Below are 14,709 nucleotides of genomic sequence, written 5' to 3'. Positions count from 1 at the left end.
AGTTAAGAAATGCATTGCTGCTTTTAATTTAAGAATTTCAGTTTGTTGGAATGTTAGGACCCACCCAATATATAATTAATAAACCTAGTATCTTATAGAAAACAAGGACAATATATAATAATTGGACAAGGTGATATTTATTCGACCAAAGTTGAAGTTTCTAATTGTTTTTAAGAAAATAAAAATAAGAATATTGTTCTCTATATAGTACGTAAATATTATTATTGGCTATAAGTCATTAGGTGAGACGATGACTAAGTTTTATCCTCCAGCAAATTAACAATATAACTAAGAAGAATTGGGAGTTGGATTTAGTTTTTTTAATTAGTCCAAGTTTGAGGTAGTCATGTAATTATGGCTACTAGGATTATGATATTATACTTTTAATAAATAAATAATTGTGATTAATATTACTAAATATATAATAATGAACACGGTATTTGTCATTGTCAAAGAAGAATTAGATGAGAATCATCACCTATATAAATGTCCTTTCATAATCATTTTGACTAACAGAATTAAGTTTCATTTTACAAGAACATGAAGGTAATTAAGTCTTTAAAATTATTCTTAATTAGTTTGTCTATGTTTCATTTTACAAGAACATGAAGGTAATTAAGTCTTTAAAATTATTCTTAATTAGTTTGTCTATGTTTTCCCCCTTAATTTGATATAATTTTTGTTCTAATTAATGATTGATTATGTGATGAACAGAAAAAGATTGTGATTGATCTTCCTCTCAACACTGATCAATGTAGATCAAAGGCTATGCAAATTGCAGTTAGAAGTCCAGGTACTTAATTAACTTTTTTCTTTTTCCTTTTTCCGGTGAGAAATATTATTATTTTGTTACTTTTGGGCGTAAGCGATTTTTCTTGACAATCATCTCAAAATTGATCTTTAAAACATTATTTGATTTGTTAATACCATGTTATCAATCTTTAAAAAAAAAAAAATTTGTTCACTCTCCAATCGATTAGTACCAAAAATATTGTTTTGAAAATAAGTCATTTTTCGAAACACATGCATATTCAAGAATTTGACTTTAATTGTACCAAATACAGTATTTCATGTACTCTAATAATGAATGTTTTGTTTTCCTGGGGATCATAGCTTACCACTCGATCGTGGATGATGATATGCAGGGGTAATATCAGTGAATATAGACAATGAAAAAGGGCATTTGGTGGTGATTGGAATTGGAGTTGATTTTTTCAAGTTGATGCATTGCATAAAAAGGAAATTCAAGTGTTCTAGAATTGTGAGTATTGAAGAAGTGAAAGATAAGAAGCCCGACCCGGACCCGGTAAAACCAAAACCAATTTCTCCTTGTCCTTCAACATGCACTCCATGTGTGCAATACTACCCAATATGCCAACCCGTTTATGATACTTGTGATAATTCAAATTGCTCCATGATGTGATATATATACAGAGGGTCGAGGTAGAGAGAAAGCTACGAATCGAGATATTCTTGTATCTAGTTTTACTATTAATTTTTGATTTCATGACATGACATGGTTAATTTTTAATTGTCTTTATCAAGGTGTTTGTATGGAGAATCTGTTTTATTGATTGACACCTTAAATTGTATAAAGATTATGCAGGTGAATTAATAATATAGAAATTATTTTTGCGACGATTGCTCATGTAGTCCAATATCATGTATATTAATTTTTACTATGAGCCCGTTTGGATTGGCTTTAAGTTGGTCAAAACCAACTTAAAGCTCCTTTTTAGCTTTTGGACGTGTTTGCCTAATGTTAACTTTAAGCCATAAAGTTCTTAAAGTCAGTCAAAAATAAAAAGTTAGGATTCCTAACTTTTTTTTTCCAAAGTGCTTAAAGTCATTTTCTTTGACCATGGAAATTACTTTTATATCCCTTATATTTTAACTAAATTCCTAAATTACCTTTTTTATTCTTTTAATCCTAAAATTCACATCATAAGCACTTTTATCCAAACACTCAGCTGCTTATTTATAAAAATAACTTTCAGCACTTCAAAATTCTAAAAGCACTTCATACAAAAAAGTTATTTTTTTAAGTCAATCCAAACGGGCTCTATTTACTATATTTTATTGCGCGCAAATGCGGAGTTTGATAAGGGTAACCAAAAAATTAATGTGTAAATTAAGTTGTGCGATAATTAACTTTTTCTTACACAACCAATCAAATAATATTGTACGACTTAGCTGAAAATTTATGTTTTGAATTGTTTTTATTTAATCAAACGGACTTTAAAGTTTTTTTAAAAAAAAATTTGTTGCCTAATATTGATGATCCAAATTCCTACATCAAAAATTAGCAATTTTATAAATAATTATATAATATTAGATTGAGATAACACGTACCTAATCCGGTATTGCTATATCAAGTTAAACACTAAAAACTAATTTCATTAGAGAACATATCTTTTACAATATCTTATTTCATTCCAAACATTACGGGGTGGTTTTAGGGTTGGGGAGGGGGGGGGGTATCTTTAATCTTGTGGGGGAGGAAAAAGGGAAAATAAAATTAAAGAAGCTAATGCAATAATAAAAGTCAACTTTTGAAGGTGAGATATAGTTAGCTTGTGGAATCAACAAGCCATTATTTACTTTCTTATCCAATTTTAAATAATAGTAGACTTGAACTACTTGAACAAAGAATATCCTTCAAATATATATAATAAATTAAATAAATATAATAAGAAAATGGATAAAATTATTCGTTTTTTTAAAATGATCAAATTATTCCCTCTTTGACTTCTTCACAAAATCAACATCAACGTGGATCGACTTCACAATTTCTCGGAATCGAATAATTAAAAATTCATGTTCCTTTTTAAGCACAAATGAACATAACTAGTCGTCTATCAAAATAATAGATAACAAATATATATATCTTACTACAAAGAAAGAGATATTTGATGGCAAATGATTTTTCTTGTGGCGGCAATTAAGTTAATGTCACTAGTTTGAGAGTCATTAAAGTCTTTAGCGGCATTTATATAGAGTGATAGTTGTAAATACATATATTTATTATTGCCACTAAATATAATATAGATACAATTATATTATTGTTACTAAAATTGCGCTAAATTCTTTATTTGCTGTAGTAATTTAGCTAACGAATATAATTATTTTATACCGGAGGGCTAAATGTGTAAGTTGCCCTTTTTTAAAAATATTCTTTCTATAAGATTTTTGTGGATAGTTGGATTACTATGATAAATGGTGATCACAAAATGCACAATAAATTTTACCTAAATCATATAGTGATTTTTTTCAATTACACTTTATCCCTATTTTTTAAAAAAATACCCAAAATCCATTTTTTATCACTTTCGGATGCATCACGTACGTCATGATATATCCCGTAAAGTGATGTATCCGATTGATATATCATGTAAAGTGATGTATTTGATATACCGATAAATCATGTAGGTGATGTATCCGACCGCTATATTGTATAAAGTGATATATCCGACTTTCCGATACATCACGTAAAGTGATTTATCCGACCGATGCATCACGCAGAGAATAGGAGAGAGTAGTAATTTTTATAATTTTTTCAAATGGTAGAATTTTTTAGAGAATATGATAAAATAAGTTGTGTATTTAGGTAATTTTTCCAAATATATTCTATTAAGACCCACACTAAATTATCAGGCCTAAAAAACACTGAAATACATGGGCTGGTCCAAAATGAAATAAAATACAGCCCAATAACATGTGCTTTTGTAAGCTTCTTAGAGGCCCAAATAATATCACGATGAAATTCGATTTTTTACATACTAATTTGCCATGGATATAGTTTTGAAATTTGAGTTTCAATTAGACTAAACTTTTGAATTAGATGAAGTTTGTTCGAGGTTCAAATTTAGGTTTGGTCAGTTATCAACTTCATATTTTTAGATGGAAGTTTTCAAAATTTTGAGTCTGAAGTTTAGACTATATAGTATATATCATAGTTAGTGTTTATCAGTTCAAATTTCAGATAAAACGACTGAAATTTAAAATTTGGGTAATTGTCTTGTCCACATGAACTAATTGATTGCTTGTAATAGTATCTTGATTTCTTGTTATCCCTTTCAACTGAAATTTAATGTCATGAATAGTAGAGTGGACATATGGTATTTCTCAATTCTTGTCTACCCTACACCAATTTGACTTCACCATGAGTTTGAGTTGTCTTTTTTGTTATTTTCGTAACATTACTTTCAAAATTGTTCTTAAAAGCATTTTTTTTTAGTAGAAGATTTATTTAAAATAATCTATCTACCACATAAAAGTAATCGTAAGGTTCGCATAAATTCACTTCTCTACAGTCCACTCGTAAAATTATATTGGTATGTTATTGTTGTTGATGAGTTTAGTTGTTTGGTAATCTGCATTTCTTAAAAGGATTTTAACTTGTACTTTTTTAAAGTGAAATAAAACTTTATAATTTAACCTATTTTACAAGGTTGTTTCTATATATTTTTTCAGTTGAATGTGATATCATAATAGAAGGTGATCCGATAATTAAGAGGATCAAATGAAGAAAAAATGACAAGCTTTAACACAAGCAAGCTTTAGAAAGGGGTGTATATGCATATGACATTTCAGACAAATTTTATATCGAACATGGAAAGCGAAATGAAATGCTATATAATACTTTTATAAAAAAAATCGAATTTAATTATGACGTAGTCCAAAATATTAAATTGTGTATTTTGTTAGGTCAAAACGAACCACACGTATCATAAACTTGTAGCGCCACTACCAAAAATTTAGCATAGGTGTTTCTCCATGACTATATAATTTATGTACAAGTCAAAACACTGAAGAGGATTTTGTGCCCTTATATATATGGAAAGAAATGAGATTAAAAGAGGAGACAATTTTTTTTGTGTGTTTTGTTTTCCACTTGATATTTGATATTCATACTAAATTTTTATTAAATCAAATTCGCATCGTGTAAAATTCATTTAAGAAGGTAGCACTCTCTAACAAGTTTTTTTTTCATATTCAGAGCCCGAACTCAAGATTCGAAATTAAGAATGGAGCGAGGGATCTATCCATCCCACCACATTAATCTTTTATTGGCTGTAAATTACCTTTTTTTTTATGGGTTTTCCATTCGGTGTCTCTACCCGCATTATGGCTTGACCAAAATCGAATTCGCACTGGAAGTAGGGGTAAAGTGCCCCTTAACAAAAGTGATTTTGTATGCAACATAGCTCGAATCCAAAACAACTGATTAAGAATAAAATAATACTTATCACTCTATCATAATCGTGATGGTATGTCAACACATGAACCAATCAATAGTGTACAAATAATTCTTGAATTCAAGCAAATAGTCAATGGTGGATTATATATAACTACCATTCCTACTACCAGTGGACTTTTGAGATAGTTCATAGGACATTAATAGGACCAAAATCAAAAGTCATTAGTACTCACCACTCAGTTGCTGTCATTGAAACATAACAGAATTTTTAAGCAAATGAAAACTAGTCATGATATGATAGTGCTAGACTTGATATTTGGGTCATAGTGGACAAATAATCAATGATCAATTTTATAAAAATCTTCTATGTTAACATTGATTACTCAACTGTATATCCTTGGACTAAGTCATACATTTGTTTGTATTTAATGCAGGCCTGAATCTAAATTATTTAGATTCAATCAATTGAGTGCTCTTGATTTTTTGGTCTGCATCTGAATTATTTACATTCAGCCCATTAGGTCTATTTGTTTCTTGTTTTAAAAATTCTCTTAATGGATCTAAAAAGATTTGAACGAATAGGATCTGTAGGAGAGTCTTACCAACATTCAGACCTATTAAATAGGAGAATTTACATAAATATACTACATTAAGAAAATATTTACTATTTATAGAAATAATATTTTTTTCATTGAATACTTATAATACAATTTTAATACATGTTAGCGAGAATAATTTATAAAACTCATATAACACAAGTTTTATTCATGGATAATTTATTTATCACATACTTTAATACACTTATAATACATTGTGTCAATTTCTTACCAAACAAGTATAATATATTTTAAAACACTTATAATACATTTATATTGCATGCATAATTCACTTTTCATACATAGTAGATATATCATAATATTGCTATACATTGCTATAAATGGTAATAAATAAAACGTATCGCTAAAATCAGTAATTATTTATTAAAAAGTATTTTTTCTAGTAATTTTTCCTATTAAATACACTATAAAATAATTACGGATCGTCTCTCTCGCTCATTGCTCGGCTTTGCTCTCACTGCTACAAACTTTCTTTCTCTCTTTTCTCAATCAAACATCAAATTTTTTTCTCTTGAACTGGTAAGATTTCATCAACTTTACAAGTATTCTTTTAATATTAACAATTTTTATGGGTGTATTGATATTTGTCAAGAACTCTTGTTGCAATAATATTTTTAGTGTATTGATGTTTATCAAGGGTTTTGAGCGAAAAAAATACTAGATATGATTAAAAATAATAAATATGTATACATATTTGAGGTTTCTTATTAGAATTTAGTCTTGGACCGGACCATTAATTTTATTGAGAATCTTTGATCATCAAATTCACTTGTGAAATTACACTAGATATATTATCATTGTGAGATTACACTAGATATATTATCGTTGTTGAACTATGTACATATTTGAGGTGTTTTATTAAAATTTTATTTTAGATCACTAATTTTATTGAGATTTCGTATGATCAAACCCTATGTGAGATTACAATAGACATATTATTATTGTTTAACTGTGTATATACTTGAGGCATTTTATTAGAATTCTATCTTAGGCCACTAATTTTATTGAGACTCTTTGATTTTCAAATTCTCAAACTTGATTGTATGATCAAATCTGCTTGTGAGATTACACTAGATATATTATTATTCTTGAACTAGATATATACTTCAGGTCTATTATTAAAATTCGAGTATGTTCATCTTTGTATTATCTATATTTTATAAAGGTAGAAATTAAAAGAGTTGGGCCGAAGTGAAATTTTATTCAACGGATAGGCTAAATAATGACACTTTAATTCCACCAGATTACTCAAGGATATGTTGTTTATCCTAAAACAAATCAAATTCCAAAAATCACAATTTCAAAAACTCAAATTTTCAAATTACATATTTTAGAGCTAAACCAAAAAGTCCACCCCAAACTCGCACCAAATGCCTCGATACTCATGCCGACCATTCTACTAGAGTAATTTGGCCATTTCGGAGCTGATGGAACCATCATAATTCCATTCTGAGATCTCATTTAGGAAATCCATAGCCAAAGAAAGACCCGTATATTATACTCTAGATCCACCACTGTCAAAATATATATCTCGGTGAAAGAAAACATAAGAAGAACCATTGTATTTTCTCGTTCATGGCGCTTATACCACTAGATCAAAAATAGAATATGTGCAAAACTTACTGAATTCTCATAAACCCAACCCGATACCATAGATTTGCCCTAATTACTTCACGAGAATTTGGAATCCTCATTTTGGTCAACCGGCCGTGGAAGCTTTTACTCGAGGGATTGATCCGAAATCTTATTCAAATCCAATATAGTACTTATGGGAATATAAGAAATGTATTCAATAATCTAGAATCTCGAGTAATTGGCCAAGCCGCTAAAGTAGTGATAAATCCTGTTAATAAAATGGGTCCTACAGAAAGTCCATTGGTAGAGTATATAAAAATAATGTTAAATAGAGTGTATTAGTAATACTTGCATTAGTAATGTTTGTATTAGTTATGCTTGCATTAATTATACATAGAATATTTCTTATGCATTCTTTGGTTTGGTGTATTAAAAATAGCATGTATTATATAAAAATATTTATTTACAAAAATATCCTCAACAATTATGGTGAAAAAGATGTAAAAAAAATTTTGAAGAGTAATTGAGACTTTAACCATGCTAAAATCTTTTGCTTTACTAATACCTAGAAATCTATGGTATTAGTAATACAAATCTTAACTAATTAATGCAATCATTAGTTATACATAGCATGAAAAAATAGACCAAACAAAATACTAATTAATACATGCATTAATTTTGCTAATACACTCTATCAAAACGAGCCCTTCTCCAAATTATGAAGTACTCCTAGTAGCAACTTACAATGAGGAAGGCCATTATGAAAGACACCGTGAAACACTCATTAAACCTATATCGTAAAACTCAACACTTACTAAAATTATCGTAGCTAGTAGTAGTACATGATGTAAATTAATTATGACCACCAAAAAAATATATACTTGATTGTTGATACTCCACAACAAACAATGAGCAGACATATTGGACTTTTTGCCTCATATATTAATTTTAACAGATGGAAAAAAATATATTTATATCATCTGTTTTGTTGTTGAACAACCAATTATCAACTTGATTACCAATTGTACAATATTTTAATTGAGAAGGAAAATTAAATTAATGCAAAGTCTAGCCCACCACCACTAAAATTCCTATGTATTTAACTTCTTGTTGGATCAAAACAGTGTAAGTCACTATGATTTTAATCTTAGTAATAATTAACCCCGCAACATCCCATGTGACTGAAATTCTATTCGATACAACATTAACATTCTGATATTCACAACAAATTAAGTTTGTCGTTAATATTAAATAATTTGTGGTTAACAAGATTTTTTAATAATTCGGCGCTAACTTATCTATATATATGAATAGCGATAATTTTTTGTTATTAATATTGTAGTTTTCCATCGCTAATATTTGTCAACAACGACATATTCAGTGTAGTTCCACCAGCAAGATCAAAGGAAGATAGAGTGTGCGCACACTTAATTTGTACATCGCAAAGATCTATAGCTTGTTTTCGATAGATCATCAGTTTTCTTCGCTAATTTGCCCGTTAAATATAATTAGCGATAATATTTTGTTATTCAGTGATAGAGGTTGTCCAAGACTATTTTTTGTTAGTATTTGTTGTAGAGGGATAATGTCCTTTGTTAGTAATCTGTATTGTAAAACGTTGAAACAGTAACAATAATTTATGAAAATAAAAGATAGAAACTGGATAGAAACTGAAAATAAGAATAGTATCTGAAAAATTATGTAAGAACAAAAATCGAGCCCACTGAATGCACAGTGTGTCCTTAAGGAAATTATCCCCCTCAACGTACCCGAGGTTTTTTGGAATCTTTCCTCCCAGAATAGAACGATTTACTCATCAAAAATAGTGGTACAACAAATTAAGGTGATTGCGAACCACTCGAAGGCAGTATATCACACTTTTTTTTAAGAAGTGCATAAAAGAAGAAGAAGATGATTTCAAAAAAAATTCGTAAGCAGTATATCACACCTTTCCGAAAATTCTGCTCGTTGAGAAAAGGTTTGCAACTTTTCAGAAAAAGTTGGAATCTTTCGGAAGAAAATATTTTAAATTAATCCGAAAAAGAAAGAAATGGGTCGGGTCACGGATCAGGATTTTTAATTAATTAATTACAATTAAAGGAAATTTGGTCCAAAAAAATTACCAATCAATTAGATCATTTGACCAAATGCCGAAGCCGAAGCTAAAGTCGATTTTTTTAAAAAGAAGTGCAGAAAAGAAGAAGAAGATAATTGTCAGAAATTTTTCGTAAGAAACAATTCTGAGTATCAACAGAAATATATAGCCTGTTTGCAATTTTTCAGAAAAGGTTGCAACCTTTCGAAAAATTCTGCCTGTTGGGAAAAGGTTTGCAATTTTTCAGAAAAAGTTACAACCTTTCAGAAGGAAATGTTTTAAATTAATCCGGGAAAGAAAGAAATGGGTCGGGTCACGGGTCAGAATTTTTAATTAATTACAATTAAAGGAAATTTGGTCCAAAAAGATTATCAATCAATCAGATCATTTGATCAGATGCCGATGCCGAAGACGAGACGAGCGACAACGACGGCGGCGCGAGAGGAAATCCTTTTCTTGACCCTTTAGCAACATGAAAGAGTGCTTCTACTTTTAAGTAGGGGACCTTTTCTTTCCACTACATATGTGAGACAAATGTTTATTTCATAAAGCAAGAAGGAACAACTCATTTTTTTCTCCACTTCTTTTTCCCTCAATTTCCCATTCAACCTGTTAATTAAACCCAACATCCTCAAATATCAAATCTTCTTTGAAATCGATAATTTTTTAATGAATAATAGGCTTTAGAAGAAAATGCTTTTCGACAATAAAAGTGATGTGATTTTTATCAAAGAATTCCCAACAATCGATCAATATTTATGACATTTCATACAAGAATTACAAACAACAAGTAGATCATGTAGCTAAAAGAAATGACTTACAAAACGACTATTAATTACATCATGATTTCAACTCTTTTAGAGATCGATACAAATTAATTCAGAATTTAAAGTCATGTATAATTCAAAATTATTATAGTCTCTCTCATTTTTACTCTATATGTAATTCGAATTGACCTCATATGCATATTTTATTGTTGTCGTCGTATAATTCGAGTTGAAATCAATGATCATATAATTAAACCTTTGATACAAATTAAATCGTTTTAAACTACTACAATATTAAACAAAGAGTTTAGACAATGGAAAATAAGTGGAAGATGATATATATAAAGATTGCTTGCAAGATTCTAATAAAATGATGCATTGCCATTTACCCCACACAAAATAGATACCTTTCTTGTCAAGTTGCCATTTCTCTTCCAATAAAAAGATTGCTTGCAAGATTCTAATGAAAAAGATCCTTTTGATCATTGCCCCCACCTCTATTTTGCTTTTGCATCTCCATCAAGTTTGTATCATTCTTATTTTAACTTTGGTTAGTTGCCTTGGGAAAGATCAAGAGTTTTATTGTTTTTTTGTTTTTATTAGTATCTATTTTGAGTATTATTTAATTTAGATTCGAATGGCCTAAAATTCATTAAAAAGAAAGCATTTTTCATTAAGACTTTTTCTTTTTTTTTTTCGAATTCGAATTTGAGACATTGACTTAAGAAGGAGTGTCTTGTCTATTCTATCACAATCCTTAGTGATGGAAAGATCAAGAGTAAAAATAGATGATTACTCGTGTTCCTTTTTTCTTTTTCTGGAAAAATGATAAAATGATCCCTTGTGTTTGGAGCATGTTTCAAATAGTTTCTCAGCACTCAGCAGTTTGAATTTTTTAGATTATAAAAGATGAACTTTTTTTTATTATTTTCGTCAAATATTGAGGAAGAATTGTATCAGACATAGCATTAATTGCAAAGATTGCAACCTTCTGTTGAAGAAAAATGAGTTACAATTGAATATTATAAACTACGGGGAAATTTCTGTCATTTTCTCTTGTTTTTCCATTCATATATATTTTAGTCCAAAATAATACAAGTTGGATATTATAAAACAGTGAAGCATAATTGAAGTTCACTTTCCATGGATAAACTTTATTACTATGAAGTGTTTATGAACCATCTAAATTGAGCTTGTTAGTACTTTGTAATATTTGTTGACTTCATAATTATTGATCGTCAAATTCAGTCCATTTAAAAATTAATTGAGTTGATATATAATCTAAATTGATCAGCAAAAATTCTGTCAAAATATTTATAAACATTTATGGATATACTTTTTTGTTTGATACATAATATTATACATAATCATAATTGAAAAAAAAATTAGTTACTTAATTGAAAAACAAAAAGATTAAAATTTAGTAAAACTTGAATGGATTGAGCTATTTAGTTATCATTACTTAGATTCATTTTATCCACCTATATTTTAACCAAGTAAGATTTGCACAAATTAATAATTTATTTATTAACTTAATCCATTTAAGTACGTTTTAGTTCAATACGTCTTTATCTATCCGAGAAAATTTCCAACTTTACCAACTTGTGGTACGTGGAAAGCAATCCATGAGTAGTTACAGTAACTTGATAATCAAACATTTTATCTTCACATAACAAATATAAATATACCAATTACATCGATGTGCAGCAGGATGGATAAAAATTTTCTATCTTTAATTAAAAAATTTAAATTTTATTAAGAAATATTTTTTTTAAAAATAAATTTTACACACTATAAATTTAAATTAATTAAAGTTCGATACGTCGCAATACACACACCTACATGGATTTACGTGTTACTACTTCTCTTCTACGTCAAAAGTTTGTTCCTTTCTTTCCAGACATTATGGGGACCATAACAAAAGATATTTAAATGTTAGAAAAATAAATTTTAATACAATTGATTGCATGGTTTGGATGTCATTTGGGATGAAAAATCATAGTAGTGAATTGAAACTTTATGCTAATATATTTCTTTTATTTTGAATAAAAAATGTCACTTTTATTGCACCAAATATTCTCAATGTTTCAACAACTTCTTAGAGAAAAAATTCAACTTGATTTTAAATTAAGGTACGGTAAATTAAGAAAGATGACGCATGCTTGGTTTTGACTATATTAATTGAATTCACAAAATTTACTCATTAACTTTATTTGTGAACTTATTCATATTGTCGGTCTCAAATCTGAATAAAGAAGAAGAATTGTCAAAGATAAAACGTAAACAACATCTGAAGGAAATTGAACGAGTCACTTATGTGAGTCAATTCGGATTCATGAGAGATTAAATACATATAATTATGTATTATATATATTAATAAATATAAAGGAAAAAGACACAACTATTTGAATAGTTGTGTCCCTTTAGAATTATAAAAGGGTTCTCAAAGGAAAAGTCAACGCATAGTTTCATTCTCTCTGAAAACCAAAAGAACAGACACTTCTTTTGTTTCTTCTCTTTCTTTCTTCTCCATTTCTAGAAAAGTTCCATTGAAGATTCTTCAAAGGTTTCTTCTTAGAAGAATGTGAAATGAATCTGTAACATGGTACGATTTTAGACTGTAGCTTTATATGATGTAGTTCATTGTTGTGTGTGATTACACTTTCTGACTAGTGAAACAAATTCAATGATCCTACACACTAAGTGTTTGAATAGATCCTTCAACATCTCTATCCAATAAAGATTGAAATAAGGATGCATCTAGTTTAATCTCACAAACCCTACTTATAAAATTACATTTGTTATTGTTATACAAATTTACTCATTAATCAATCAATTAATACCAATTTCAAAGTTGGTTAGGAATGTTTGAAAAAAAATCAATTTATTTACATCTAGCGTTGGACCAATTAATTAGTAATTTAATCAATTAAGGTGATAACACATACTTGTTAACTAACCATGCTTAATTGGTAAAAAATTATGTCAGACAGATATATTATATATTTATTAATTTGGTATAAAAACTTAATGCATACATAAATTATTTAAATTCATTTCGTTATATATTATAAGTATTTAGATGATATAACTTACCATAGCTAAACTATTAACTATTCGTTAACTTATGGTAACTCTTCTTTATTTGGGTTAAGAAATGCTTATATTTCTGTAAAACTTGAATTTTATCAAATTAATGAATAAAAAATATATATTAAATACGTCCGCAAAAATTCTTCAATATTTTATTTAATAAGAAAGTGATGTTTTGAAAAGAAAAAAGAAACCATCAAACCAAATATCTGATTAACCATTATAATAAATTAAGAATGTGTTATTATTCAAACAAATACTAAAGACAATATACATCATGTTTAATTATTGTTTATTCAAATTAATCAACCCAAATATTTGGATGATTAAATATAAAGTACAATAACTGACATCTGGCATAACTGTTACATGGGCCATGACTGCATGATCTAACACACCACCCACCCCTCATCTTCCTCTGTTTCTTCAAGGAAGACGTAAAGAATACAACAACAACAATCCAGTGAAATTCCATAATATGAGGTTTGGGGAGGGTAAATTGTACATAGACTTTACTGCTATCAAGGTAGGACGGCTATTTTCGAGATACCCTAAGCTCAATAGAAGTATAAAAAGAGGTTAGATACTGCTAAGAAGTACAAGAAGTTTAAAGCTTTATGTGAAAGCAAATAACGAAAGCGACACAAATAAAATATCGACATGAATTGTGATGGAATATCGACATGAATTGTGATGGAATATTTTTATTCTTAATCAAAAAATTTACGTTTGAGTTTTGAATATGAAAAAAATCATATAGACAGTGTCATTCTTAAATGAGTCTTGCAATGCACGATCCAAATTTAATCGTGGTTCCAATATAAACTCCGGACAAAAAGTGATAAACTAAAACAAAAGACATATGAAAAAAGTAATTTAATTTATCTTCTTATATAATTTTGACAATCTTCATCTTTTAAACTAAGTTTTTGATTTTGAATTAGATTCCAAATCCATTTTCTTAATCAATTCCACTAAACACTGATAATTAATTAAGAGAAAGAAAGTAGCAAGACAAAACTGAAATTTTCCACAAAAGAAAGGAATAAAAGAATTAAAAATTTAGTGGAGGAGTTGGAAATATTGCAACAAACGCAAAGATACTTTGCTTGAAAGAACCAAAAAATAAACATTCTGTTACTTTCCTAAGGATTTACACATAACTCTTATCTACACCAACAAATTTATCCAAAAAATTAAACCAACAAAAATACTTAACAACGTCAATAAAATACAAAAATTTCCACAAAATAGTATACCACATGCTTGTTTCTTACTTAAGATAAAGTGGAATATCTCAAAATTTAATCTGAATATATCATCTTATGTCATCAATTTTGGAAAATAATAATTTCGAGATAG

General features: G+C 28.4%; 1 protein-coding gene across 1 annotated transcript; it reads left to right on the top strand.

The window, feature by feature from the left end:
- Nucleotides 1–593: 593 nt before the first annotated feature.
- Nucleotides 594–1,423, top strand: LOC129891289 (heavy metal-associated isoprenylated plant protein 47-like). Its single transcript, XM_055966596.1, has 3 exons — nucleotides 594–611; nucleotides 715–793; nucleotides 1,146–1,423. Exons 1-3 carry the CDS (start codon nucleotides 606–608, stop codon nucleotides 1,421–1,423), a joined length of 363 nt encoding a protein of 120 aa, XP_055822571.1. The 5' UTR covers nucleotides 594–605.
- Nucleotides 1,424–14,709: the final 13,286 nt, after the last annotated feature.

The sequence above is a fragment of the Solanum dulcamara genome, chromosome 6 (genome assembly GCF_947179165.1).
Source record: "Solanum dulcamara chromosome 6, daSolDulc1.2, whole genome shotgun sequence".
Taxonomy (NCBI): domain Eukaryota; kingdom Viridiplantae; phylum Streptophyta; class Magnoliopsida; order Solanales; family Solanaceae; genus Solanum; species Solanum dulcamara.
The sequence above is the reverse complement of the archived record's forward strand: the minus strand, read 5'-3'. Positions and strand labels throughout refer to the sequence as shown.

Bases quoted from the DNA above. Each gene is read 5' to 3' on its own strand.
- LOC129891289 (XM_055966596.1), top strand. The intron at 794-1,145 runs GTACTTAATTAA...GATGATATGCAG, and splicing joins AATTGCAGTTAGAAGTCCAG to GGGTAATATCAGTGAATATA.